A 25,523-nucleotide genomic window follows, 5' to 3' on the forward strand; every position below is an offset into this window, starting at 1 on the left:
CGCATACATTTATATACATACATACATGCTTGAGTTCATGGGAACATATATATTTTCGATAATTTTTGCTTAACTAGTTAAGTGTCGTTTCTACTAATTTTTGATACTAGTTTACACATGTACATGTACACATATAGTATATCGTATGTATAGATGCATATACCTATAATATAAAGTCGAAATACAAACATACAGTTTATAAATGACAGCGTATTGTAGAGTCCCCCTGTTGAGTGCGTTAATAAATTAAAAATAATTTGTTTAAATGTCGAAAAAGACTAGAGGTGCAAAGTCACCGCGAAAGTGATGCATTACTTGTAGAGGGACCCTTTTTTGATTTATGTGGTAATTATCTTGCTTGCATAGATAAAACCTATACATTCTGATTGACTGCGATGACGTAGCGAACTTTGGACAGTACGTTAAATATGATAAGCTGGAGCCAGCAATATGTCTTTATTTCAGTTTAACTTTAAAATTGCTGGCGCCAAATCTGCTAAAGCGGGACAACTATATATGCTCGAACGAGTGTTGTGAAGCGATTTTTGTTTGAGCTTCGGCCAGAGCTTTTTCAGCGTCTTATCAGCTGGTGGCCGAAAGCAGAGAGACTTGTTGCGCGGATTATAAACAATATCGGTGAATATTCAATATGCCCAAGCCAATACAGCTATATTACGATTTCCTGTCGCCCCCTTCCCGTGCCCTTTGGATTGCACTGAAGTGGGGCAGGACCCCTTTCGAAGATTGCCCCATTGCCCTGCGTAAATGTGAGAAACGACAATCTAAGTATTCTTCATACTGTTTATTTATGTAGTTATTTAACCCTTGTGTTGCAGTCGAGCAGTTGACGGATGAATACAAGAATATAAATCGTTTTCAGAAGGTCCCAGCCATAGTGGACGGAAACTTTCATTTGGCCGAAACTGTGGCAATTGTGCGGTATGCCCTAATACTGTTTTAATCAGAAATGCACCTTACCAACGCACCATCAGTTATCTCTCAGACAAAGGTCAATTCAGCAACCAGCTATATCCCAGGTCTGTGGAGGAACGGGCCCGTGTTGATGAATATCTGGAGTGGCAGCATTTGAACATTCGATTGGCCTGCTCAGTTTTCTTCCGCGAAGCCTGGCTTTTTCCCATAAATGGTCTTGCCCCAGTGCCAAAACCAGAGCAGATTCAACAGCTCATAAAAGACGTGGAAATCAATTTGGGCCTCTTGGAGGTTCTATGGCTGGAAAAGGACTACCTGATTGGGGATCATTTGACTCTGGCTGACCTTTTTGGTGCTACCGAAATCAATCAAATTAGTAAGACAAATTGAGTTTTCTGCTCTTTCAATTGAATACGCAACCGCATATCTTTCAGAGCTTTGCCAATATAATGTGAATGAGAAACAATTTCCGAAGGTAGCCAAGTGGCTGGAACGTGTCCGTAATGCTACTAATCCTTACCACGACGAAGCCCTTACTTTTGTGTACAAAAAGGCCAAACAGGCGGCTTCCGCCAAGTTGTGAGACTGAATATTTTCAATGTATTTATATACCTACATTTGTATGTATTAAAAGTTTTTCGTGAAGATTCTTTTTCAAATATAAAATATGTATACCTTGCGTGCGCGCCCAGTCTAGTGTTGTGTAGCGCCGCTTGAACTTTGTACCTGAGCTTTTTCTGTCAGCTGCGTTCGTTCAGCTTTCCAAAAATAATTTGCCCGATTTTCGTGCCCTCGCCAATAATTGTATTAAAATGTCCAAGTCAATTAAGTATTATTATGATTTCTTGTCGCAGCCATCCCGGGCGTTATGGATTGGAATGAAATTGGGCAAGACCCCATTTGAGGGCTGTCCGGTGGCCCTTCGAAAACGTAAGCAAGAACGAGCCAAACAAACTTGCCGGCTAATTGAATAAATTTGTTTACCTCTTCTTGCAGGCGAGCAATTGACGGACGAGTACAAGAAGATCAATCGTTTCCAGAAGGTTCCAGCTATTGTAGATGGCAAATTTCAGTTGGCCGAAAGTGTGGCGATTGTGCGGTAAGCCAGCAACGCCTGTGAACCTGCTAAAGCAGCTCTCAAATAACCGAACATTGCCCTCCTCTTTCAGCTATCTATCAGACAAAGGTCAATTCAGCGAGCAGCTCTATCCCAAGTCTTTGGAGGGACGTGCCCGCGTCGATGAGTTTCTGGAGTGGCAGCATTTGAGCATTCGACTGGCCTGCGGACTCTTCTTTCGGAATGCGTGGCTATATCCCGTAAACGGTATTGCCCCAATGCCAAAGACCGAGCAGATTCAAAAGATGACTAAGGAAGTGGAAGCCAATTTGGGTCTCTTGGAGCGTCTGTGGCTGGAGAAGGACTTTCTAATTGGGGATCAGCTGACTGTGGCCGATCTTTTCGGTGCTTCCGAAATAAATCAAATTAGTAAGTCAAGCCGAATTTGTTCAACTAATTTAATTTGCTGATTCACATTATTTACAGAGCTCTGTCAGTACAATGTAAGCGCGAAACAATTTCCCAAGGTAGTCAAGTGGCTGGAACGTGTGCGAGAATCCTCTAATCCCTACTTCGATGAGGCCCACAATTTTGTGTACCAAAAGAGCAAGCAGGCAGTCAGTGCCAAGGTATAAAATTCTGCGAATCGTACCAGTCGCAATTGCATTTGTTAATGTTTTAAGGTTTTTGTCAGTCCCTGCCATGTGCCTTTAAAGAGTGTTTTTCCTTTGTTCTGTATTCATTAGAATTCATTATTAAATAACTATTTGCTAACTGCTTATCCTAGTCGATGTCGAGCTTTCTAAAAGATCCCTCAATTCCAAAGAGGGATTCGACGTTGACGGCGTCCCCTCGCCTCAGCTTCTCATTTGTGCCGTACGACACCTCCTCCTCGAAGAAGTTCTGATAAGACAAGAGTTTTTCCCTCCACGTGGTGACCACATCATCTATGGTTCCATTGCTTCCACCGTACTCGGCCGGCAGGCATTCTTTGGGGACATATTTGTAGAGGCTCTCCAGCTTGGTGTGTATGTGAAACTATGAGTAGAAGCGGAGGATTGGTTAGCTATATTAAATACCGGGAGAGTGGGCTAGAACTCACTCGCTTTCGAATCTTCTCACTCATCAAACTCTTTGCAATGGACATAAACGTCTCGGCACTGGCTGGTGCATTGACAAAGTGGAAGCCCTTGGGCCTGTAGGGGAGTGCCTTGTCACCAAGAACGGCCAGCTTCTTGACCAGCACCGCATCGAACTGGAATATATGACCTGCCCCAACGCCCTTCATGTCGATGATCTCAACGAAGCCGGAAATCATGGCATTGTCGTCCTCCCGTATCTGAATCTCTCCAATCATGGTGCTGACTTGGACAACCTCTGCGATGGAGTACTTCTTGGAGTCGTATAGGCCATAGCGGGAGATGTGAATGCGGGGCCCATCTGCGCCCAGGGGCTGGGGCAAGCGGAGGAGGCATCTGAAATAATAATATTTCACATTGGGAACATTCTGCTGTACTATGTGATCGAATCGTGCTTACCCTGTTTCGAGTATTCCCATTTGCTTCTCTCCCACAAAGCGATTCTTGTATAACTCAGGAACGACGCCTCGCATGGCATAGAAGTTGTCCAGCTTGAGCTTGGTCTTCTCCAGGCTGTACTTACAGCCGTTTTCAGAAGGTCCCAGCCATAGTGGACGGAAACTTTCATTTGGCCGAAACTGTGGCAATTGTGCGGTATGCCCTAATACTGTTTTAATCAGAAATGCACCTTACCAACGCACCATCAGTTATCTCTCAGACAAAGGTCAATTCAGCAACCAGCTATATCCCAGGTCTGTGGAGGAACGGGCCCGTGTTGATGAATATCTGGAGTGGCAGCATTTGAACATTCGATTGGCCTGCTCAGTTTTCTTCCGCGAAGCCTGGCTTTTTCCCATAAATGGTCTTGCCCCAGTGCCAAAACCAGAGCAGATTCAACAGCTCATAAAAGACGTGGAAATCAATTTGGGCCTCTTGGAGGTTCTATGGCTGGAAAAGGACTACCTGATTGGGGATCATTTGACTCTGGCTGACCTTTTTGGTGCTACCGAAATCAATCAAATTAGTAAGACAAATTGAGTTTTCTGCTCTTTCAATTGAATACGCAACCGCATATCTTTCAGAGCTTTGCCAATATAATGTGAATGAGAAACAATTTCCGAAGGTAGCCAAGTGGCTGGAACGTGTCCGTAATGCTACTAATCCTTACCACGACGAAGCCCTTACTTTTGTGTACAAAAAGGCCAAACAGGCGGCTTCCGCCAAGTTGTGAGACTGAATATTTTCAATGTATTTATATACCTACATTTGTATGTATTAAAAGTTTTTCGTGAAGATTCTTTTTCAAATATAAAATATGTATACCTTGCGTGCGCGCCCAGTCTAGTGTTGTGTAGCGCCGCTTGAACTTTGTACCTGAGCTTTTTCTGTCAGCTGCGTTCGTTCAGCTTTCCAAAAATAATTTGCCCGATTTTCGTGCCCTCGCCAATAATTGTATTAAAATGTCCAAGTCAATTAAGTATTATTATGATTTCTTGTCGCAGCCATCCCGGGCGTTATGGATTGGAATGAAATTGGGCAAGACCCCATTTGAGGGCTGTCCGGTGGCCCTTCGAAAACGTAAGCAAGAACGAGCCAAACAAACTTGCCGGCTAATTGAATAAATTTGTTTACCTCTTCTTGCAGGCGAGCAATTGACGGACGAGTACAAGAAGATCAATCGTTTCCAGAAGGTTCCAGCTATTGTAGATGGCAAATTTCAGTTGGCCGAAAGTGTGGCGATTGTGCGGTAAGCCAGCAACGCCTGTGAACCTGCTAAAGCAGCTCTCAAATAACCGAACATTGCCCTCCTCTTTCAGCTATCTATCAGACAAAGGTCAATTCAGCGAGCAGCTCTATCCCAAGTCTTTGGAGGGACGTGCCCGCGTCGATGAGTTTCTGGAGTGGCAGCATTTGAGCATTCGACTGGCCTGCGGACTCTTCTTTCGGAATGCGTGGCTATATCCCGTAAACGGTATTGCCCCAATGCCAAAGACCGAGCAGATTCAAAAGATGACTAAGGAAGTGGAAGCCAATTTGGGTCTCTTGGAGCGTCTGTGGCTGGAGAAGGACTTTCTAATTGGGGATCAGCTGACTGTGGCCGATCTTTTCGGTGCTTCCGAAATAAATCAAATTAGTAAGTCAAGCCGAATTTGTTCAACTAATTTAATTTGCTGATTCACATTATTTACAGAGCTCTGTCAGTACAATGTAAGCGCGAAACAATTTCCCAAGGTAGTCAAGTGGCTGGAACGTGTGCGAGAATCCTCTAATCCCTACTTCGATGAGGCCCACAATTTTGTGTACCAAAAGAGCAAGCAGGCAGTCAGTGCCAAGGTATAAAATTCTGCGAATCGTACCAGTCGCAATTGCATTTGTTAATGTTTTAAGGTTTTTGTCAGTCCCTGCCATGTGCCTTTAAAGAGTGTTTTTCCTTTGTTCTGTATTCATTAGAATTCATTATTAAATAACTATTTGCTAACTGCTTATCCTAGTCGATGTCGAGCTTTCTAAAAGATCCCTCAATTCCAAAGAGGGATTCGACGTTGACGGCGTCCCCTCGCCTCAGCTTCTCATTTGTGCCGTACGACACCTCCTCCTCGAAGAAGTTCTGATAAGACAAGAGTTTTTCCCTCCACGTGGTGACCACATCATCTATGGTTCCATTGCTTCCACCGTACTCGGCCGGCAGGCATTCTTTGGGGACATATTTGTAGAGGCTCTCCAGCTTGGTGTGTATGTGAAACTATGAGTAGAAGCGGAGGATTGGTTAGCTATATTAAATACCGGGAGAGTGGGCTAGAACTCACTCGCTTTCGAATCTTCTCACTCATCAAACTCTTTGCAATGGACATAAACGTCTCGGCACTGGCTGGTGCATTGACAAAGTGGAAGCCCTTGGGCCTGTAGGGGAGTGCCTTGTCACCAAGAACGGCCAGCTTCTTGACCAGCACCGCATCGAACTGGAATATATGACCTGCCCCAACGCCCTTCATGTCGATGATCTCAACGAAGCCGGAAATCATGGCATTGTCGTCCTCCCGTATCTGAATCTCTCCAATCATGGTGCTGACTTGGACAACCTCTGCGATGGAGTACTTCTTGGAGTCGTATAGGCCATAGCGGGAGATGTGAATGCGGGGCCCATCTGCGCCCAGGGGCTGGGGCAAGCGGAGGAGGCATCTGAAATAATAATATTTCACATTGGGAACATTCTGCTGTACTATGTGATCGAATCGTGCTTACCCTGTTTCGAGTATTCCCATTTGCTTCTCTCCCACAAAGCGATTCTTGTATAACTCAGGAACGACGCCTCGCATGGCATAGAAGTTGTCCAGCTTGAGCTTGGTCTTCTCCAGGCTGTACTTACAGCCGCGCAGGAAGGCTATCAGGAACTGGGCATCCTGGCGGGCCTTCAGATGTGGCTGCTTTGAGATCCAAGTGCGCAGGGTGTCAATGTCCTCTTCGATCCGATCGGGCACCTCTCCCAGCTCCTTCTGGGCTTTGCTGGCCAGCTCTGGGCTCAGGCTGCGTATGGAATTTTGGTCGGACATGGCAACGCGCTCCTTATCACCACCTACCTGTTCAATGCAATGGCATAGAGTTTGATTTATTGAAATTTTTTCGAGGTCTTATTAGTCAGCCTGCCCCATTTCTGCCTCTAGCCAAGTTGTTGGCTGGTAAGTGGTGTCTCTTCTGGTTGATTAGATTGTAGTAGCCATATGGCTACAACCGATAATTGACGAAGTTTTCGATTAGATTAGTGGCTTTGTAGTTAAACAGCGACTAAGAGATAGTCGTATTTTGGGTTAGTTAAGCATCGTAGATGCACCGACACAATCAGACAATCTTCACGCCCCAAGTCAAGATATCGCTTATCATCGGAGATCTCCAATCTTTTTGGAGAACTGCTCGCCCAAAGACTTGACATCGGTTCGTCGTGCCTTCGTATTTAGCATAAAGCTTGTGACTGGCTTTCTAAATTTCCACATTGTCCGACCTCTACTCACAATTGTCTTTAATTTAATATAGCAGTTATATATACAAATAAATTGGACTGCTCGTCTATATATAGTGTGTATGCGCACCTCGTCGCAAAATTTGAAAGCTGAACCGCTGACTTTGACTGTGGGCGCGCGACTGCCACCGCCTCGGCATGGAAAAGCCGATTTTGGTTCTGGTTCAGGTTGGTTATGGTATATGGTATATGGCATATGGAGAAACTGGTGGACGTCACGACCAGTGACGCATAGCCTGATGACAGTTGAACGAATCGACATAGGGAGAGATTGAGGGCGCGTACGGGAGAGAGTACTGTTGCAATAAACTAACACCTTTTGCCCACCGGCAGCCGACACCTGGAGATAAGATAGAACACAAGCTGATCGGAGGCCACTCACTACGGTGATTATTCATTACAGTCGATGGGGAATCTCCTGTTCATCAGAGTGGCTGGCAATCATTGACCCGACAGGAAGTTGTTACTAAGACTTTCTATATAAAATTTCCATGAGCAAGTCCATTGTACATATATGGAGTTCTATATACATGCTGGAAAGATACGGGCTCCAATGCGTACACCTGAACCGGTGCTGATATCAATAAGTCCACCTCCTCATTACTAGACTATATAGAGCACTGTCTACCCAGAGATAACGATATTATCGCTGAAAATGATACATCTGTTTCCAGCTTTTATTCCCTTTTTGTTGCTTCGTTGGAGCTAGACAAACACGATGATTTCTCTATCAGCGTGGGCTCGCTTCTGGGGTCTCTTTTGCCCTTGTCACTGAGGGCCAAACGACCAAATCAAAATATCCAACTCATTGTGACTACGTTAATTTTATAGCAGGCCATAACTAAGTTTAGGATACATATACATATAATCGGAAAGATATGGAACTCAGACGAAGGCTTTTATCACCACTCAAATGAAAGACGAGAACGCTTTTACTGAATGAATTTTATTTATTTACTCTTCCTTTAAGTAAGTATATCTTATGCAAGGGTACCATAAACTAAATTCTTACCAAAAATGCAATAGTTTAACTTGGCTTTTGTGGGTGTTTATTCCAGTTTTTGTTTCGTTTACAATCGCGCGTTTACCATCGCGAATTTATGATAATATCACATTTATATATAAATAGTTAGAAAGGTTCGGTCAAAAGAAATGTAGAGACGCAGACAGGACAGCATTCAGCTCACAGCTAACAGCTAACAGCTGGATCCGTGCCTGTTCCGTCACTCAGAAGCAATACTGTACTTAATTATAAGGCAGTTGTGGCTCCGAAATTTCCATCGTGGGTTATCCTAAATGGTCGACTTTTCGGGCATGCGTGCTACACCTACTCGTACATACTCGTATTGCTAAGGTATCAAATCAAACTTGTATTCTATATATCTTATGCATCGTGTATAGATCTGGTAAAACAGCCCTGCTATTGGTGCTATTGGCGCCCAGTGTCCAGGATTGGCAAGTGTCCAAGGATGAGGCAGCAAGTGGCGAGCCCTAGACTTCTGCGTCTATGGATGACTGCCACTTGGCTGCTGATTTTTGTGCCCTTAATTCTATAAAAGGCCGCTCGGGTGTCGTCTTTGGGGGCAATCAAGCGCCAGACTGTCACACAGTTGCGCTCTGCTCAACTTTACATCTAGATATAATCGTATTTCGTATATATATTTATGTGTTTATGCATATGTAAGTGCTGGTTGTGGTTGTGGAAAATGAGGGATTCGAGTCCGAATGAGGCGAATCGTGGCGCTTATCGCTATGTATGGCTAAACCTAAGCCCTCCGCTGAGTCTTAACTGCTCCAAGCTGTGGCGAGTAGTAGGGCACAAAGCAGATAGAGACTGATGCGACGTTCCCTTGCGCCGCTCGCCTCCGTTGTCTGCTCCTCGCCGGAGACCAGGGGCGCCGTGTAGCGCTGCTCGTCGTCCACTTCGTTGACGCTGCGTGCGCACTGCATCCATTTGCGCGACGATAGCTTCGCCTTGGCGTGGGCTACCTTCATGCGATCGTCGTTGAACTCCCAGTAGCCCAGGTTCTTGAAGAAGTACGTCTTGCCGTCGCTGTACTGGAAGGCGGCATCGATGTTGTAGCCCACTCCCGACCAAATGCTCATGTCCCGCGGATAGTCCAGCTCCACCTGGCCCGTGTAGTCGTCGATGCGCCAGTAGAGGGTGCCGCTGGTCAGATACGTGCGGTTGTTGTGGCCCCACACGAACGAGGCATCGATGTGGGACAAGGTCGGAGGCAGCCCCAGGCTGGCCAGTGGCTTGGGATAGCCGCTGGCCAAGTTCACCGAATTGAACACATAGTACTGTCGACCTAAGGAAGAGCAAGAGGAAACCCATGTTAGCTCAGAGGCAAGGACCAATGTCATTTGTGCGCTGATGGCTCACCAATGAAGAACACGATCTGGCGCTGCTTGTTCTCGTACACCGCATCCACTCGGGTGAAGTTCTCGGGCAGGGCTGCCCAATGGCGGCGCGTTTCCGTGGGGTAGCCAGGATACATGCCGCGTGCCCCGATGCGCCAAAGGAACTGCAAAAGGAAGAAGAGTTGAGTCCCCGATTGCAATGCTTGTACACTTGTGTTCCCAGTACCTGTCCCCTGAAGATGAACAGCTCGCCGCGGATCATGGAAATGGCATCGTAGCTGGTCAGGCAGCTGTCGGGCTTCGGCTTGCGGGGCTTGTGCTGCCGGGGGTGGTGGTGGGGCTGGTGCTGCCGCTGTCCCGTGGTTGGATACGGCCGCCGCGTTGTGGGCGTCCTCGATGTGGTTGTGCTCGTGCTCAGCCGCTCTCTCTCCCGGTCTCGCTGTCTGTTCCTCTCCCTCTCCTCCCGCTCTCGTTCGCGCTCCAGCTCCCGCTCCCGTTCACGTGCCCGTTCCTCCTCCCGCTCCCGTTGCTGTCTCTGCCGCGCCCGTTCCTGTTCGCGTTCCCGTTCCCGCTCCCGCTCCCGCTCTCGATCTCTGTTGGGATCGTAGCTGGGGGGATATCGCGGCCGATAGTTGGGATAGTTGGACTGGGGATAGTAGCTGAGCGTTCGCATGGTGGTGCTGGTGGTGGTGGTGCTCGGGGTGGTGCGCGGCCGGTAGGGTCCCCAGGTCTTCTCCTTGGAGCCGTACAGCTCCTGAATGCCAGTGCGATCGTCGTCCGGCAGCTTGCCGTCCACCTCGTTGTTCTGGTACCATGGGAACATGACCGCATCCGAGTCCGAGGAGTGGCCCAGCCCCAGGGAGTGACCCAGTTCGTGCAGCGCCACATTCAGAAAGTTGGTTCCTGCAAGAGGCACGGAATGGCAGCAAATGAAATGAAATGCAACATAAATACGGATGACTGGTTAATGGCAAGGAGTGAAAGGGGCCCAGGCACAGGCACAGGCAGGGGTAGGGCCAAGGGCAGGGCATCGCCGTCGTCGCCTTGACGACTTTGTAAGTGGCATAAAAATGGCGACGCTTGCAACATTTTAAAATGGCTGCCAACGTCACGCGTCATGCTGACAATTTTTTATTGGCATTAAAAACCATTAAAAATGCCGAAGCACAGCGCACGAGGGCGTGGTGCGGTGCGGTGCGGGGCGGGGCGGTGCAAGGGGCAGAGAATTTATTGTGCTAAATTACAAAACGCCAGTGGCGGCATGCGGCATGCTGCACGAGGCATGAGCCATGAGCCATGAGCCATGGGACATGAGCCATGCGGCAGGCAACGCGTCGCCAGTCATGGCTGATGCGGTCGCCGCGAATGCAATTTTTATTGATTTTGCCCGACGTGTGGCCTGCCACAACAGGCTCCACATGACCGCGAAACATGATTATTACCTAATTTAATTAGTTTACGTCAAAAGGTGAATGCAATTATGATGGAAATTTACAAACTGTAGAACACACACCTCGACTGTCGTCCGCGTTGCCGTCAAAGTTCCAGATCTCGTCCGCATCGAAGTGGGCATCGCCGCCGCGTCCTTCGCCGGGATAGAAGGCATGGGCCAGCACCTGGCCGGGACCGTCGAATTTATAGCCATCGCCGTGCTGGAGACTGCAAAAAAACAGAGAGCCAGTGAGACATCGTTCAGGATTAGTCCATGTGTCTCAGAGTCTCATAAACATTACGACCAAAGCTAAGGGGAACGCATATTCACAGCTTATCTAAGAACAAGCAGCTGCCACATAAACTCTTTGATTCCACTGCCATGCAGCAGGAGGCATGTTCTTGGACATTGTCATTGCTGCCATTGCTGGCATTTCATCATCGGTACATCGTGATTGGCTACAACGCCTGGTGGTCCTGTTCCAGCTCCATGGTTTAATACGTGGCTTATTTATCGTTTGCCTGGGTTTTAAGTGCAGTTTTATGGCCTCTTTGGCTGGTGGCCCATGTTTATGGCAATAAAGAAGCGCGTTTTTTATGATATCCAGCCCATCCCATCCCCAATACGTACCGAGCAAAGAGCACTTGGATGTCCGCCTGATCGCTGTACACCTCGCGGAACGTCAGCTTGGAGTTGTTCTCCCACACGTTCAGGGCGCGGGAGACCATCATTCGAATCTTGCCCGCATCGGGCATCGTTTGGTTGACCAGGCTAAAACGAGAAAGAATTCGCACAGATATCACATCAGTTACAGTTCGAAACACTCTTCCTTTCCAGCATAAAAGGGCCCACAACAATGGGGCAGGACCTTGCATAATTTGCGTCTCGTTTCCAGGGGAAAAACCTTCCGCTATGCGAATGTTTCCCGTAGTCGGACCCAAACTTTATCGCTTATCTGACGCTGCCGTGGCCGTGGCCGCCCCGTGGAAGCCAGGACGAGAAACCACTAATATGGTGGTCAGAGCTCACTTTCCCCCTGCCTCACTTTCACTTTGTCATGCTAAAAGTTTCCATAATGTCTAAGGACGAAGGTGGTTTTCACTTAGTTTGGTGTTTTGTAAATTCTGTGCCAAAGTTTTTGGCAAACACACAAAACGCGTAACCGTACCTGAAGCTGAAGCTGGACCTGGTCCTGGTCCTGGACCTGGACCTGGACCGGCAGCCGCTCCACTTACGACTTTACTCGATTTCCGTCAGCAAAGTTTGGCCCCAGCCCAGAGATGGAGCCCTTTCTATCTCTGTGTTTTCGGGCTGGGTTTCCGCATTTTATGCAAATTAGTTATGTTTCTTTTATGTCGGAGCGCGTCTGCTGATGCTTCTGTTGTTGCTCGAGAAACAGAGACAGAAACGGAGGAGGAGGAGACGGCGACGGCGACGGCAGGCCAGCCAAGTTGATCCTATTTGTGGTTTACCTAAAGCCCCAGGACCAGGGCCAGGACCAGGACCAGGACCAGGACTCGGACCAGATGCATGCCCTGCCCGTATGCTGCGTGTGCCCTTAATTTCCATTGTATTTTTTCTAGTTTGGTTTTCCCTGTTCCCTTTTTTTGTTGTTGTCGGGTAGAGGCTTTTGGCTTTGCGTGCGTGGCCGGGGTTCGGGTCTTCTTCTTCTTCAGCCATTACGGCATTTGCTGCCGTATCATTGATCGCCTGCCCCCAAATTGGCCCGTTTCCCCGTTTCTTTTGGCCTGGCTTTCGACTGCTAACTACTGCTGTGCTTCCAATCAAATTTAGTCAGGCCATTGAGCCAGGAGCCGGGAACGTGCAACGTCCTACGAGTTCGGATATTTCCATGCAAATTGCCGCTCAGCTAATAGAGTTTTTCACCGCTTTCGATAGATGATATCGCTTTCGAGAATCGATTGATTGCACTATTTGCTATCGAGCTATCGGGGGTGATAATTGAATAAAGCTGCCACATGCCACATATGCCACACACTCGTGTGTACGTCTGGCCTCCTTCCCTTCTAGTTTTCGACATTCATCCTCTGCAACATCATTAGGCGCACGTACTGACAACTGCTGCATGCCACTTGACCTGGACACCCCCTCGACCTCTGACTCTGACTCTGACTGCGACTCCGAAACAGTGTCGCAGTTCATTTCCATGTTCTCGGTCTCGTCCTCGTCCTCGTCCTCGTCCTGGACTCACCAGAAACGTGCTCAATTGCAACGCCATTTGTTTGCCTGGTTGTTGATCCGCCCGTCTGGTCGGGCGGCAGGGCCGGCTCAAGCCTTTCGGTCCGGCAGGTCCCAGTCTCCTATTTGCACAGCGCTTGTTGCCGGCCGGCCAAGGGGTAAATTAACTCAAGGCATGCCAGCGCCCAACTGTCTAATCCTCAGGCTGCGGAGTCCCAGTCGCAGTCGCAGTCCCCAGCAGTCCGTGTGCCTTTGTCGTGCTAATTTCGTTGCCACTGCGTTCGGATTTATATGCAAACCATTGCCCTGCATCCGGTCACGTAGCCATTTACAGTTGCAACAGAAACAGCAGCAGTGGAGCTTCGGTTTGACCTCTGTTTGTCTTTGCCATGTCACTCTGTGTGCCGAGCATTTAAATTATTATGAGCCCTCAATGCAAAGAGAGATCCACCGAGAGAGTGGAGAGAGAGCAGGGCGAGGCAGGGACTGGGGAACGTGCATGTGGATACCTGGACTCCGTCAGGCACTCCTGTCCGTTTTCCACTGTCTGGGGGAAACGTGTGTCTGGGCCAATTTGTAGCCTTACACGTAAAACAAACTGAACAATTAGGCAAATGGATGGAAAACGGGAACAGAGGCGAGTGGAGAGGAGAGGAGATGCCCCCCTCCCTGGCAATGCCTGGGCGATTGCGAAATCGAATCAGTGGCTTGCCATGGACGTCAGTCACTAGTCCACGGCTGGTCGAAGACTCTACAACACTAAGCTCTCTTCCGTGTCATCACCAGGTGGAACCAGGCCGGCCCCCTTGCCCCAAAATGTTACATGCCCGAGTACGAGCATTTCCGCTTCCAATCGAGTAGACTTTGGACGTTTTCAATGCTCATTTGCGGAACTGTCACCATTATGCCAACGCAGTCGAGTCGCAATATATCAGAGCGGAGCACACATGCGATTTTTGATTAAAATTGCACACGGGTAACCAAAGGCATGGCATCCTTGCACTACACTCTCGTCCCTGCTCCTGTCTGCCGTCTGTCACTGCCAGTTGATTGAATCGGGCACACATCGACCCATGAAATGTTTGTCCGCAGGCTAACAACTAAATCACCGATGGCAGCCGCGCTTTGCATGCCCTTTCCTCCGCTCCCTCAAGACAGCCTCAAGTCCTTGGGTGCCCCAAAAAGCAGAGAAACCCGGCGAATAAATGGGCTGGAATGAGAGTATTTTCGTTCCGAGATGTGGCGTAATAGAAAAGCCCAGAGGCTCAGACAAGGTGGCTCGCGGGTGTAGGCGGCGTTTTCCAATTTTTCCTCAATCGCATAGATTTTTCTTCTCGCAGACACAATTTCATGCACATTTTACTCGACTTTTCCTGCCATCAACTTCCGCTGAAAGTTTTCCCAGCAGCCAGCGCCCTCTAAGCCCTCTTCAGAGGGGTATTTCGATTTGGAATCGATGTGGGCATAAGAGGATCCCACAGGACACAACAAGGGTATCTGCCTCTTCGATGCACTTCCGTTTTTTTTTTTTTTTGTTTGTTTGTTTGTTGGTTTTGTTGTCAGACAGCTATCGAAAAAGTTTCGCCCAACAAAATGAGTTTATTTTTTCTTTCTTGTTTTTTTTGCTTAATTTCGCACAAATTAAAACGATGCTAGAGGAGGGGGGAGGGCGGAGAGGGGAGAATAAAAAAATGTATTTTTGTCGCAATTTTTCGTTGTCGTGGCACAAAACTTTCCCCCAGAAATATTTCTCCAAACTCTGTCTCCCACGCCCCATCCTCTGTCCCACACCCGTACGATGTCCTTAATTTATTGAACAGATATTGAGCATCGAGTGAATTACACCTGCGACACTCGAGATATGACAAGAGCGCGCCGGGACATCTGTTCCAAGGACACACCCAAGTGGCACTCCATGTGAGCGAGGATATCGTCGAGGCATTGTGCGGCGGCTAATAAGAGGGTCCCCTACCTGACCGGGAAACGGAAATCCCCACCAGCCGGAGGGGCGGCCGCAGGTCCCCGAACATCTGCAAACATAATTATGCTTAACCGTCTGCTCGACATTAAAAATGTAAGCCCTTGTGTGCAAAAAGGGTTTGACAAGGGCACGAATCTCAATGAAATAGCTTAAAAACAGGTCAAAGTCCTGGCCTAAGCCCTGGAATAATGGCCCCATAGACTGGGGCCGTTTTCCTGGTTGGGTCGCAGCCATAAGCCACACGCAAACACAAACAGGACAAACGGGAAGGCAAAAAAAGCAAGCCAAAGAAGGCAACAAATGACTTTGCATCCTGTCGTGTCATAACTAATTTAATTAATAAATAATCAGAATGTAACCCACAAGAGAAATAACGAAAAAGTACATACGAGAGTAATAAATGGAAATTTGTCATTAGCCTGAGACATTCCGAGACATTGACAGGGCCAGGGACACACACACGAGTCCTTCCACAAGTGGATGACTACCAGTCTCAAGTGCTTAAAATTGCAAATGTTATTTTGCTCATAGAGGCAGAGATGTGGGATGGATGGATGCCACAGGGCCACAGTAGGTAAATATTTGCCACAAGAAGTTGCCACATAAGTGTGCCACAGTTGTGCCTGTCCCCCCCGGGGGAGGGTGGCAGATTCCTTCCACATTCCTTCCCTTCCATTTATAATCGAAAATGATTCTTGCCATTAGGTATTATTAAATTTTCATTATTCTGAATTATATTAGGCCCGTTATTTCATTATTTTCGTGGCTTTTAACGGAAATACAGAAATTGTTGACTTTTTGCAGTGTTGTAAAACACAGCAGAGACGGGCTATAGTTAGTTCTGTATACTAAACTACAATCTATTGATTTATTACGTTGATTTTTCACTTTGGTTTTTCATTTCACTTTAGATTTAAGTCACACTTTTAAAGAAACACTTTAGCTAATACGGAAATTCGAATCTAGATTGGTTTAGTGTTGCAAAAGGGTGTTTTTTAATAGACATACACTTTTCGAATACACGCTTGGATATTGAATCACTATTCTTTTGTCCGGCTTTGTGGATATTCTATCCTGCTATCGCTCACTCAAGGAGGTTGTGATGGATACCATATCGAAATAACATCACACCCAGGTTGAGTGAGTCAAAGCAAGACAAAATGCGACCCGAACTTTTTCTCAGTTTTCAGTTTTCACTTGTTCTTTTTTTTGCTTTTGTCCAGAGTCTAGACAGTCAACTTTTAGCACTTCATTTGCAGAACTTTTGCCAGGAGCTGAGATTTGGAATCGCTGCGGAGTGCGGAGTGGAGTGCGGGGGAACCAGAAAAGGGACCGAGGCCGGACCACTTTACGCATGACTTTTGGCAAACAAATTGCATGTTTTATACATTTTGGACTCGTAAGTCAGTTGGCACTTGGTCGGGGGGGTGGGGGAAGGGGGCTTTGGTCCCTAATTGACTGGCAGGGGCTGCCTCATGTTTTATTTATGAGACGTTGCATGCAGAATAAAACATGGCTTCCAACTGGAAGCTTGGATTAAGAGTCGAGTCGGCACTAATTTGACACTTGAGTGAATTGAAATTTTTAAATACTTAAAAATGGCAGCATCTCTCTCCACTTTCCTCTAGAATTTTCCGCAGTTTTCTCACAATTTGCAAGTGCTAACAATGGAGGGCCCTCTGAATGGAAAAGCGACAAATAAATGTATCTTCCACTCCCTTTGCGTGGGTTTGCAATAGTGAATCCTTGGACCCGCACATACAATAAGTGTACGCAATAAATCATAAAATAAATCGCTTACATTCATCGTTGTCAGGGTGCACAATGCCTCCCAGGACTCAATGCACAGCAGCTCCTGAAAGGATACGTCTAACAAGCTGTCACAAAAACCCATCGCAAAAGATTCACACAAAGGCGCCGAAAGCGGGGAAATCTATACACACCCGTGCACCCACAGATTGGTGGGGGGATGGGGGGAAAACCTATACAAGACCATTCGACAGGCAAAGGCGTACCGCATCCTTGCGGCAAAGTAAGCAGTCAAGCCCGGGCGCCAAATGATGCGCAACGTTATCTAAACCTGGTCGCAGGGCCAGGACCACAAATGGATGGATCTCTGAGTACGGTATACCTGGTAAAGGACCCGCTTGTTATTGCGGGGCTGGTGGGGCGGGCGGCCCCTGCACAAATGTTGGAGTGAAACGGAGCGCGCTTGTCACATGCTTTTCAATCAAATTCAAATTTACTCAGCTTTTCCACACACACACACACACACACACACAGACAAATGTACACCACAAATTCAACTGTGAAAATTTAACACATTACCAGAAGGAGCAAGTAGAGCGGCAGGCAGGTGAGGAAAATGTTGCAAGCAAATTGGGGACACATCCGAGTAGAAACTGCCACCAGGAAGGAGCCAGGGAAGTGAACCTCTGCCCGGGTTAATGCATATTTAATATGCCACACGAATGTCTGTATGAATAAATTTTCATCACTTGGGGGGCAATCAATATTTACAATTAAAAAGTCTCCGGCTTCAGGCCCTCGAAGATTCTATTTTAATGTACATTCGAGCGCCGCAAATGAATTGATTATGAATATGAATATCAGAATATCAGATGAATAGCAAGCAGAAACCCCGGCAGACAATCACTCCAGGCACAACTGTACCCAAATTGGGTTTTGCTTTGTAAAAATCAAGGACCTTCATTTTTTTAAGTTTAAATATTATGCACCAAAATTCATATTTTAATCATGTTTAGTGGTATCAAAAAAGGTATATTTCTCCATTTTTATTGTAAAAATAAAAAATAAACATTGATTTCTGATTTTTTTGAATAAAAATGAGAAATAACACCTATTTTTATTGTACCAATAAAAACTCAAAAATATGAAATTCTGATTATAAAAAAAAAACAATAAAAAAAATATTATTTTAATGCAAAATATATTTTGCATTTTTAATTTTTATTTTAAAAGTTAGAATTAAGAGATACTCCGTAGCTTTTATTTTAATAACCAAAAATAAAATTTTAATTTAATATACTTTTTTGAGCCAAGTTGTGTATTACCATACATTTCCACATATTCCTGATCTATGATTCCATACCTTTCATATGATACATCGCCTGTCCCTCAAAGACTCCACTTGGAGTATTCAATGTAATTTTTGGAATATATCAAATACAGCTAAATACGATTAAAATATGAATTTTTGTGTATACCATAATTCCTTCACATTGATTTATTTAGGGTACAATTTCCATTCATAAATCTCATTGGCGGTCCCTGGCAAAAGTTTTTATCTGAAAACAATTTGTATTACCAGCTAGTTATTTTTGAAGGTTTTAGTTTGTGGCTTTTGCTGAAAACTCATTTGAAACTTTTGTGATTTTCATTGGGGGCTACTCTGCATGCCACAGGCTGAATGGCATTTGATGTTGCACGCAGTAGATGCCATGCGTACTCGCAGATACAATAGTTTACAGTTTATCCAACAAATTATGTTAGAAACATTCGGGGGAAACTTTCAACGAGTGCTTCATTTAATTACGCTTGTCCGAAAGGGGGTTATCATATCTGACAGGACAAAAAAGTTCCATGTTTGTGTCAGTTGATCCATCGGTCGGCCAACCGCAGGCAGTGGAGATTGGAGAGTGCAGTGGAGACTAGGTGCTGGCTGAACTCGTTTGCTGGACATTTTTAAGCGCGCCCTGTTGGCTTTTGCCTTTGGTTTTTGGCCAATGGACAGAGCCCCACATTCACCGAGCGACCTGCTCTAAAGCGACTCATTGGACGCCGGCTGCTTTGCGGTGTTTAATCTACTTTACTTTGCTTATGCCTCGGCTTTCCGTTTTGCCTCGTTTCCCGTTTCCCGCTTCCCGCTTCCCGTTTCCGTTCGCCATTCGCCGGGAGCCACATCCACATCCACATCCTGCCACCACAGCCGCGCGAACAGGAGACACGGCGACGGCTGTGTTGTACATGTGTGTTTATCCCGACTTTGTGCGCCCCTTGTGAGCCCCTCGTTCGTCCTCTGTGCAGAAAAAAACACCGCTTAAGCTGCTGTGTTCCACTGACTTTGAATTTTTTATCCACTAAGTCGACCGCCAGTCGGGGGGCAGGGGCTCTATTTCTGTTTCTGGTTTTGGTTTTGGCCATCGTTTTAAGCTGCTTTTTGCACTGCTTTGCTGAAGTTTGATCAAATTGAATTGCACATTTAAGTGCGTTCACCCAAATGCAAATCGGATAATGGGCGAGAGGCGAGAAGCGAGAAGCGAGTACCTTGTGCCCTGACACTGCACTAAATTGTTTGGCATTATAAGAGGTCCTGCTCCCTTGGCTATCACAACAACTGCCACTGCAGCTGCAGGCCATAACGCTTCCTACGTATCGAATCGTTTTGCATAGCAAAATCCAGCAGGAGCAGGGGCAGAGTCAATTGTTGGGGGCATCCACATTCACATCCACATCCCCAGCCACTGGGGTTACTCAAGGTAAAGTCAAAGGCAAATCTATGTGGGGACAACGGGAAGCTAAGGGAGGGACGGGTGTGTCTGTGTGGCAGATAAAGACATATTGTAGGAGCATTAAACAGCTATCAGATGGATACCTTCAACTTTATTGATTTCATCTACCTCTGGCTCTCTCTTTTTGCCGTTTCTTTCACTTCGACAGTGCCATGGCTGCCCCATTGTGTTGCAAGTGTATCGAGAGGTGTCGAACGACGTGTGTACTTTGATTTTACAACCCACCAAAGGGCAAACGAAGTGCCTAAACAAGTCACAACTCACCTGCAAAGAAACAAGAGAAAGAAATTGAAATTTTAGTCAGTGGTACATAAGGATACAGACTTATACATATGCTACTATATACTATATATATACACTGTATATGTACATATATACTGATTTATGTTTATTTAGGTGACAGCTGGAGCTCGCTTTTTGGTTGCTGTGACAACTATTCGCGGGGGCGTACGTCAGTCTTTCGGGGATCCCTTCATTCGTTCGTTCCTTCGCTCATATATCGATTACCCTCTAACACCCTCCCCCAACCGCCCTAACAAAACAAAACAATTTGTCAAAGAAATGTGCCAAAAAGTTGATGCCATCGAATGGGTATAACTTATAGCAAACAAACCCACGAATAAACAAAGCCAGTCAGCCAGCGGAAGGAAAAGAAAACACTATGCGATGAAGGCCAGGCCACCCATCCACCAATGAAGTACAGTTGTGCTCGCCTGCTGCAGCTGACGTAAGCAGTAAGCGGTTGAAACACGAGTCAGCCTGGTCGTCCTGTCCTTAAGTTAGATGTAACTCGGATAACGTTGCGGCTCCTTGTGCATTTTGCTCATTATTTCAGTTGCTCGTTAGGACAGCAACTAGGCGAAGGTACAGTCGGGCCAAAGCATGTACGTGTATGACGCAACAGCTTGTCGTTTAGTGCTTGTTAGCGGTGCCACAGAAGAGCGGAGCGGGGGTTTCCCTTGTTTTTAGTACACTTTTTGAATAGCTCAATATTGAAATAGATATCCCAGCCATCCGACCATCCCTTAGGCTGTGTTTTGGGCTGTAAAAGGCCTGTCGAACCACCAAAGCCCATCAAAATATTAGCCTTAATGTAGTTTTTGCACATAAAACTATGGGCAATCGAAAAGAGGCCACACAAAATACTGTTCGATGAGTAATATGCGGTTAATGGCAATGGCGGAGACGGCTGGAGGAGGGGCAGTGTTGGGTCCAGCCATCCATATGCTACATCCATAAAATCGAAGTGTTTCAAGACGGGGGACGGGCACGGGGACGGGCTCACCATCAACTTAATGATGCATAATGATATGGGACGCGATGCGGCCCATTACCCACACGCAGGACCGATCCGAGCCGTGGCAGGACATCATCATCCCTCTTCGAAAAGTTTCTTCTTAGCCAAATGGCCAAATGGCCCAATGTCATCACAGCAGCAGCAGCAGCAGCAGCAGCAGCATCACACTGTTTGCCGACTTGTCAATTATTTATTTTTATTGGCCTCATTATGATTTCTGGCTGCGCTAACGATGATGGCAGCCGAAGCCGAAGCCGGGGGAGGGGTCTGAATACTCCAACGGAAATTGTGTTTATTTTAATTTCATTCCATCCAAATATGTATCTAAGCAGCTGTCAGAGGGTCTGGAAAATCTCCCAGTAGCAGAGGACGCTTCTTTTTATCGATCTCCCTCATAGGATCAATTTCAGTTCTATTTGCTTATCGAATATTATTGATTATTCGAGTCGCAATCATTATTCGCAATCAGCGTATCCCAAAAGCCGTTTCCCTTTTACCCCTTTTCCCTTTGGTTCATTGATGTTTCGAGTGGCTTCTGAAGTGCATAGCCGCCCGGGCTTCTGGTCGGGGCCTCTGTATCTGTATCTGCATCTGTATCTGTATCTGTGTGTGGTGTGGTGTGTGGAGTGGTGTGTGTGTCATGTACACACTTAATGCTGAAAGAGTGTCACTAACAATATCATACCCTGCTCCCCCGCTTTGCGTGTTTGTTTAGTGCAGGTGACATTTAAATTAAGCTCTGCTCCTCCGTTACTAAAAGTGCTTTCATGTTCCCCATTCACACACACACACCACTCCAGAGAGCGAGAGAGAGGGAGATCGAGTGCAGACAGTGCTCGTTAAACTCAATAAACGTTTGCACTTTTTATTTATGCTCTCCAGCAATTGTTCGACGCTTGATTAAATTTCTTTGTTGTTTTTTATGTCTGTGGCAGTGGCAGTCCTAGTGCTTCCCCACTGACAATTAAACTAGCCAATTAAACTTTAGCCCCCCTCCCCCTTGGTCCTGTCCTTTCCTGGACCTGGTCAATATCTGCTTGGGCCAGCTCTGGTGGTGGTGCAGCTCCCGGGGTCCCTGCCAAAGTGTTAATACACAAATACCCAAATGTGTAGTTAGCACGAGTTTCTGTTGCCTTTGTTTTGTCTGTTCTTCTTTCTTTCCATCGTTTTGTTTGCTTTTGTGTATTTGTGGGGGCAGTACGAAGAGAAGTAGAGTAGTGCCCTTTGAAGCGGGGACTGGACTGGACCGACACGGTTAGAGGTATCGTTGGGTATGTCGAAAGTGAACATTGAGTGAACTCGTCCATAAAAAAGTACTAAGGGAACTGGAAAGGGAACTGGAAAAGGAACTGGGAAGTGAACTGGAAAGGGAACGCGGAATGGAACAGGAAAGGGAGCTGGAAAGGTAACTCGGAATGGAACTGGAAAGAGATCTGACAAGGAAAATGTAAACGAAAAGGAAGGAGAACGTTCGAAATCGAACAACGGCACTAAGGGAACTAGTTCAAAAGTGAGCTAGAAAAGAGTAAATAGTAGGAACTAACTTTGTAACCAATGTAAATCGTGAGAGAACCAAAAAGTGAACTGGCTTGGGCAACACAGCTGCAGGGAGAGAGCAATAGAAAGGAAACACCGCCTAAAATATAGACCGAACTAAAAAAGGAAACCCAGAATAATAGTATTTGGGCTCCACATTTATATATATATATTTTTTTTCTTGCCTCAATTTATGAGCGAAGGGGACTCTGGATTTTTTCTTTAAATATTTTTTTACGTTTACTCCTGGGGTTTGTTTTTATTGTACGTTTGGTCCCAGAACATAAGCGGGTTTCACAACTGGCCAAGAGAAGAGATTAATTAGGCAGTAACATGTGCAATCCCCTGTCCGCAGTCCGTATTAATTTCAAAGCAGAACCAGCACAGGGACTCTGCCCTGTCACGTGTCACGCACACACACACACTACACTTTCAATCAGATCCAGAACTATCCTGAACTGACTAGGGGAGGCTTTCATTAATATTCACTCGTTTGTTAACTTTTGGCATTCTTCAGAGCTTAGCGGCTTATCAGGCAATTTCCATTCCATTCCACTTCACTCCACTCCGCTCCACACCATTCGATTTCCCTCTCCATTGCGATCCACTCCATTCGAATATAATTCTAAGAATGCCAATTGCTTTTCCATTCCGGAATTCGGTCTCCACTTTCTGGGCCACTCGTATATGAATCAGAACAAAGTGGAATTATCCTTTCAAAAGGCATACGAATTGCTGAACATGTTACGTATACGAGGGCCCTGCCACCCAGCCAGCCAGCCCGTCAGCCCGTCAGCCAACGGTGGCCCATTGATTATATATTTATGGCATGCAAAAGGTGTATAGAGCATTGTTTGACAGATTCAATTGGACGAGTATATATGTATCTACAATTGTAAATATATATATTTTTATATATGAGTCTCCATCTATGGCTTCGTGTGCGTGTGTGCGTGAGTTATTTGTTGTATATTGAGTCGAAAATGTCAAACGCATAACGAGAGAAATTCACAATTTTGATGTAATTGACAGCCAGGGAATGGTGGAGGGGGACGGAGACGAGTATCACTGATGGGTGGGGGGTGTGGTTATATCATAAAATGTCAAAGCTGTTTGCTGCCGCCACCACCCGCAACGACCGAGAGACAGCGGCAACATTTGGACAAAATGCTTTCATATTTGACAGGCGATTTGGCAGTGACACGACGCTACAATGAACAGCTGCGACCACACAGCAGCACCGGCGGCACCGGCGGCAGCGGCGGCAGCGGTCACAGGGTTAGTCGCATTCCGTGTTTAATTTATTATGCAAAGGCCTTTAATTAGAGTTTTGGTCAAGGCTGTGTGTGTGTGTGTGTGTGTGTGTGTGTGTGTGTGTGTACTATCCCATTCAGACAAGTTACGCGCCGTGTAAACAGCGAACCGCAATGCAATTAGCTGGCATTACAAGCCAGGAAGCCATGGGGCAGCCAGGCCGCAGCTGCCTCAACTTTGGGTCGGGTCAATCCAAGGCAGTGGCATTTAAAGGAAAAATTGGTTGCCAGGTGCTTCCAGCGGCCTCCTCTCCCGCGCGCTGGAGGTGCCTGTCACATATGCGAAATGAAGTTGACATCTGCTTAAGTGGCTCGGGGTTTCGGGCAATGCACATGGCTTTTACCGGCTGTTGTCCGTGTCCCAGTCCCAGTCCCAGTCCCAGCACCTGCTCCTCCTCTTGGCTGTCTGGCTGCTTGATTGGACATGAAATTGATAGCTCCCCCATTCCCCATCCCCCACCCTCGCACACACACATGCAAATGCTGGTTGCATGTAGCCCCGTGCTTAAGCAAGTTAATTGAATTTTGCACTCAAGTCGTCGTTGACGCTGACGTTGTGGCAGGCGCTGCTGCAACTGCTGCTGCAACTGTTGGGTGGTGCAGCTGGCGGGTGGTGCGACTGCTGCTAATGGCGTTTGGTGCCATATTCAAACATTGACAAGACATTTCTGAAGTTTTAAGTGCATTGGCTGTCAGGCAGAAGCTAAACAGCACCACTTTCAAGGGGGTAATGTGCGTTTGCCCCAAAAAGTAGGCAAGACAATGCGCCGTGGGCGGGACTGAAATCTCCAGTGGAACTGGAATCATAGATTTTTTTATTTAAAAAAAACAAACGAAACGTTACTCCTATTTAATTGTAGAATTGTAGAGTGAAAATTAGTTTTTTCGTCTGCAAAAAACATTCTTCAAGTGCCAGTCGAAAATGCCAAGACTGAGGAATGCTACTCTCCCGCTCTCCCTCTCAGAAATAAGTAAAAGGAGACAACCAGGGGAAATGGGCAGTGCAGTGCCGTTCCAGGGCATAGATAAGCATAGATTGCTTTCTCTATAAGTTTCGTGTCTAACTGGCGCTGGAGCGAACAAAAGGCAGGCACGCGGCACCCTTGGATCCATAAAGGTGGCACTCTTGGCGCTCTTGGTTGGAAAAGCGCGATGAAAATGTGCGCCAACTGAAGCAATTTACAGTTCTTAAAACAGCCAAAGAGCAGCGCCATGCAACTACAGAAAGTGACCTGCCACCAAGCGCCCAAAGAGCAGCGGCAGCCAAACCAAACAAATGAAAAAAATTCAAATTATCTGCAAGAAGCGAATAGCAAGGAGATGTCGAAGGACTTGGACCCACAATGGGAGCTGTAGCTGGAGTTGGAGCCGGTGGGTCGGTGGGTCGGTGGGTCGGTGCGGGTTTCGTTGGTGGAAAAACTTGAGTTCTTTGCACACATTCTGGCACTTGAACATTTTTCTTATTGTGTGCGCTCCAACTGGGAACGGGAGGTGGTTCATGAACCGGCGGTATGTGGCGGAGAATTACTGGAACTTGGTGGGGAGGCGAGAGGGAGGGGGCAGTGAAACGGAGAGCCAACGCAAATCGTGTTCTCTCTAACGTGTTGGACTCAAGTTGGCATGGTTTTTGGTCCCGCTTTTTGCTGGCCCCTCCCCCTCCCCCCTCCCTTTGTGGAAACAACCCCTCGGAGCGCTCGCTGCTGCCTTGTTCCGCTTTATTTGCATGCCAAAAGGCAACGCACACACACACACACACACACACAAAGTGAAAAAATAACTGTATGT

At 46.7% G+C, this 25,523-nt stretch overlaps 5 protein-coding genes across 10 annotated transcripts in view; 3 read left to right on the forward strand and 2 right to left on the reverse strand.

Annotated features, from left to right (window-relative positions):
- The first annotated feature begins 568 nt into the window (after positions 1-568).
- On the forward strand, positions 569-4,400 carry LOC6898790 (glutathione S-transferase theta-1-like). 2 transcript variants are annotated; one of them, XM_033379221.1, is made up of 5 exons: positions 569-767; positions 837-883; positions 3,668-3,723; positions 3,777-4,093; positions 4,152-4,400. In XM_033379221.1, exons 1-5 carry the CDS (start codon positions 650-652, stop codon positions 4,298-4,300), a joined length of 687 nt encoding a protein of 228 aa, XP_033235112.1. In that variant the 5' UTR covers positions 569-649; the 3' UTR covers positions 4,301-4,400. The 2 variants fall into 2 exon arrangements, with proteins under 2 accessions (XP_033235112.1, XP_002138766.2); XM_002138730.3 differs by lacking the exons at positions 3,668-3,723; positions 3,777-4,093; positions 4,152-4,400 and adding exons at positions 993-1,309; positions 1,368-1,612 and having other exon boundaries at positions 571-767; positions 837-939.
- GstT1 (Glutathione S transferase T1) lies at positions 1,681-2,641 on the forward strand. The gene is made up of 4 exons (XM_001361544.4): positions 1,681-1,863; positions 1,930-2,032; positions 2,103-2,419; positions 2,477-2,641. Exons 1-4 carry the CDS (start codon positions 1,746-1,748, stop codon positions 2,623-2,625), a joined length of 687 nt encoding a protein of 228 aa, XP_001361581.2. The 5' UTR covers positions 1,681-1,745; the 3' UTR covers positions 2,626-2,641.
- On the reverse strand, positions 2,709-7,295 carry LOC4805121 (alpha-tocopherol transfer protein-like). Of its 4 annotated transcripts, XM_033379216.1 has the most exons (5): positions 7,077-7,219; positions 6,433-6,647; positions 3,529-3,648; positions 3,093-3,465; positions 2,709-3,028 (listed from the first exon to the last, which is right to left on the reverse strand). In XM_033379216.1, the coding sequence occupies exons 2-5, from the start codon at positions 6,618-6,620 to the stop codon at positions 2,774-2,776; spliced, it is 936 nt and encodes a 311-aa protein (XP_033235107.1). In that variant the 5' UTR covers positions 6,621-6,647; positions 7,077-7,219; the 3' UTR covers positions 2,709-2,773. The 4 variants fall into 4 exon arrangements, with proteins under 4 accessions (XP_033235107.1, XP_015040451.2, XP_001361579.2 ...); XM_015184965.2 differs by lacking the exons at positions 2,709-3,028; positions 3,093-3,465; positions 3,529-3,648 and adding exons at positions 5,493-5,812; positions 5,877-6,249 and having other exon boundaries at positions 6,313-6,647; positions 7,155-7,295; XM_001361542.4 differs by lacking the exons at positions 2,709-3,028; positions 3,093-3,465; positions 3,529-3,648 and adding exons at positions 5,493-5,812; positions 5,877-6,249 and having other exon boundaries at positions 6,313-6,647.
- LOC117183789 (glutathione S-transferase theta-1-like) lies at positions 4,465-5,425 on the forward strand. The gene is made up of 4 exons (XM_033379220.1): positions 4,465-4,647; positions 4,714-4,816; positions 4,887-5,203; positions 5,261-5,425. The coding sequence occupies exons 1-4, from the start codon at positions 4,530-4,532 to the stop codon at positions 5,407-5,409; spliced, it is 687 nt and encodes a 228-aa protein (XP_033235111.1). The 5' UTR covers positions 4,465-4,529; the 3' UTR covers positions 5,410-5,425.
- A 719-nt stretch (positions 7,296-8,014) lies between the features above and the next one.
- Positions 8,015-25,523, reverse strand: part of Mmp2 (Matrix metalloproteinase 2) — a 74,859-nt gene continuing 57,350 nt past the window's right edge. For both annotated transcript variants that reach the window (XM_002138731.4, XM_015184966.2), the window contains 5 exons: positions 11,511-11,651; positions 10,962-11,107; positions 9,675-10,351; positions 9,471-9,612; positions 8,015-9,396 (listed from right to left, as the gene is read on the reverse strand). In XM_002138731.4, the coding sequence (XP_002138767.3) occupies positions 8,870-9,396; positions 9,471-9,612; positions 9,675-10,351; positions 10,962-11,107; positions 11,511-11,651 (1,633 nt within the window). In that variant the 3' untranslated portion in view covers positions 8,015-8,869. The remainder of the gene's footprint in view (positions 9,397-9,470; positions 9,613-9,674; positions 10,352-10,961; positions 11,108-11,510; positions 11,652-25,523) is intronic.

This window comes from Drosophila pseudoobscura, chromosome 3, assembly GCF_009870125.1.
Source record: "Drosophila pseudoobscura strain MV-25-SWS-2005 chromosome 3, UCI_Dpse_MV25, whole genome shotgun sequence".
Taxonomy (NCBI): domain Eukaryota; kingdom Metazoa; phylum Arthropoda; class Insecta; order Diptera; family Drosophilidae; genus Drosophila; species Drosophila pseudoobscura.